At 38.6% G+C, this 2,451-nt stretch overlaps 1 protein-coding gene across 1 annotated transcript in view; it reads right to left on the minus strand.

Annotated features, from left to right (window-relative positions):
- Positions 1-2,257, minus strand: part of trim37 (tripartite motif containing 37) — a 34,264-nt gene extending 32,007 nt beyond the window's left edge. The window contains exon 1 of the mRNA XM_048612720.1: positions 2,071-2,257. Within this exon, the coding sequence (XP_048468677.1) occupies positions 2,071-2,229 (159 nt within the window). The 5' untranslated portion in view covers positions 2,230-2,257. The remainder of the gene's footprint in view (positions 1-2,070) is intronic.
- Positions 2,258-2,451: the final 194 nt, after the last annotated feature.

Genomic DNA, 2,451 nt, shown 5'->3' on the forward strand with positions numbered 1-2,451 from the left:
TGATGCTGCTTGGCCTGCTGTGTTCATCCAGCCCTGCACCTTGTTGTCTCGGATTCTCCAGCATCTGCAGTTCCTACTATCTCTGATTCATGTACAAACCATTCTTCATTTCCTTGCAACCAGTTACAAAACAACAGGAGAAGGAACTTAAGCATAGGACAGATGCTTCAGGTTCCACCACACCTCGCCACCTCCCCCAACACAGAGTAGAGGGATTAAAGATCGAAGCCAAGTGAAAAAGTGAAACAAACTAGTTATTTTGATTGGCATGGTACTGTCCAAACTGTTCACTTGCATAACATATACTTTTGTCCAAACTAAACAGCAGTGAAACACAAGAGGGCAGAAAAGAACAGAGGATTCGGTGGAGATCGGAAAGGAGACGAGGACAGGAATGGTGGGAGGATGGAGGGGTGGAAAGAGAACAACTTGAATTCTCACTATTCGACGGATCAATTGATATCTCTCTTGCACTGATAAAAAGGGTTTCTGGTTATGCTGTCAAATTTATTAAAAACCTAACATTGTAATCTGAGAAATTAGTGTAGAAATATGAAAGTCACCTAAAATTTTCTCACTACCAGTGGAGGCACTAGCTTGTTGACTTTAAAATGGTTTCGTGCTTCCACTATAAATCGTGGAGACAGGAGTTTCTAAATGGTCTGTTAACTATACCAGTATCAAGTGGTGCAAAATCAGGGGTTAAATTCTTTGCTGTTTGTAGTTACCTTATAATTCAAAGCAAAATTTTAGATAGTGGCAGCCAGCAAACGATGCTGCAGCCCCTCAAAAAGATGTTGTCAGGCAGCAGCTACAACATGGCTCAAACAGGTAATCTAGAACCTGAGGAATAAAGGCTTCCTGGTGCAGACTCTGGTAGCATTGACTCAGGCTGCATTCTAAGGTTCAGGAAAGGGGTGAAGAGGGTCAAGGAAAGGAAAGTGGGATTGGCAGGTGGTAGGAGGTAAACAACATTTTTCTTGTACAATAAAATCAACCTAAAAAGCAAAAAACAAATTATTTTATGGACCAATGTAGAAATTTAACAACAGAAAGTACTTCAATTTACAGGGCATAATATTTCAGTTTTTTTCCAATAAGGAAGCCTCTACGGAACTTAACTCATGAGTCAACATCAAATGACACGTGTTCCTATAGAATCAAAGTTGTGATTTTCAGGAATGCAGACACAACTTTAAGATGGAACTTCATGCATTTTTTTTTCCTCTAGTTACTTTTCTTCCAGCTTATTCAATTGTTCTTTCCCTATTTCCATTTCTCTTTCTGTATCTAATTTCATGTCAACTTTACCAACTCAGAGTTATAGTTCCTTCTCATTGCTCAACTGTTAATTCCATAATTCTTTAAATCAGATTGGTTATGATGTACAGCTGCTTGTCCTGTTCACTCTGGTGTCAGAGTCACTATTTGTCTCACTGTATCATTATTGGCTCATACGTCCAGCAACATGTCATGTTGAATTATTTTAAAATCCAAGAATGCAAGAGCAAATCTAACTAATGGCAGATACCATTACATATTGCCTCCTACAGCAAATTATGGCCCATCACTTCCGTCCAGAAAAAAAATTAACTAACAGCTTTATTTCCTCCAGGTTGAGAAAAACACAGCTGGTGCAAAATGTCAAAAGAAATTGAAATACAAGCAAAACACACTATGAATAACACACGTGTCATTTAAAATCCTCATAAAACCACTTCTGAACTCATTTTTTTTAAAAACAAGACTACTACATTAAATCTTCTGCAACTTTGCTTTTCCAAAAAAAATTACTACAATGTCAAAAGAAACAAAGCACAGCAAAGGACAGGTGAGAAAGCACTGATATCAACACAATGATAGTTATTCTGTGCTACCACCAATGACTCAGGCAGCTGGCTATGACTTGAGTGCTTCTGAAGGCCTTGAAAGTGGCTAAATCAGGAGGTGTACAATATATTCAGGAATAAAAAAAAGTGAGTCATCAAGGTTTGATATAATCAAAACGTCAATCTGTGCTGTTTAAATTAGTATTTGACTGAAGTATAAAAATGGATTACACGCACTGACCTCTTTAAGATTGTTGACTTGCTGAATGTACCCTGTCTGAGCCACCTCGAGTTGGCTGATGTACCAATTTTGGTCACGACACTTCTGGAAGAATGTAGGAGCACGTACCTGGTACCTGCAATGTTGAGACAGACAAGAGTGATTAGTAGAGACTAGCATTTCTAAAATTGATGTGCTACCCAAATAAAATATTGATCAACAGGAATGGATTTCAGATGTCTAGAGAAATCAGAGGTATGAAGTCAATACAAAATGTGAAATAGAGTCATACATCATGGAAACAGACCCTTTGGTCCAACCAGCCCCTGCTGAACATAAACCCAAACTAAACTAGTCCCGCTTGCCTGCTCCTGTCCCATATCCATCCAAGCCTTTCCTATT

Source organism: Rhincodon typus, chromosome 26, assembly GCF_021869965.1.
Source record: "Rhincodon typus isolate 14 chromosome 26, sRhiTyp1.1, whole genome shotgun sequence".
NCBI classification, from domain to species: Eukaryota; Metazoa; Chordata; class Chondrichthyes; order Orectolobiformes; family Rhincodontidae; genus Rhincodon; species Rhincodon typus.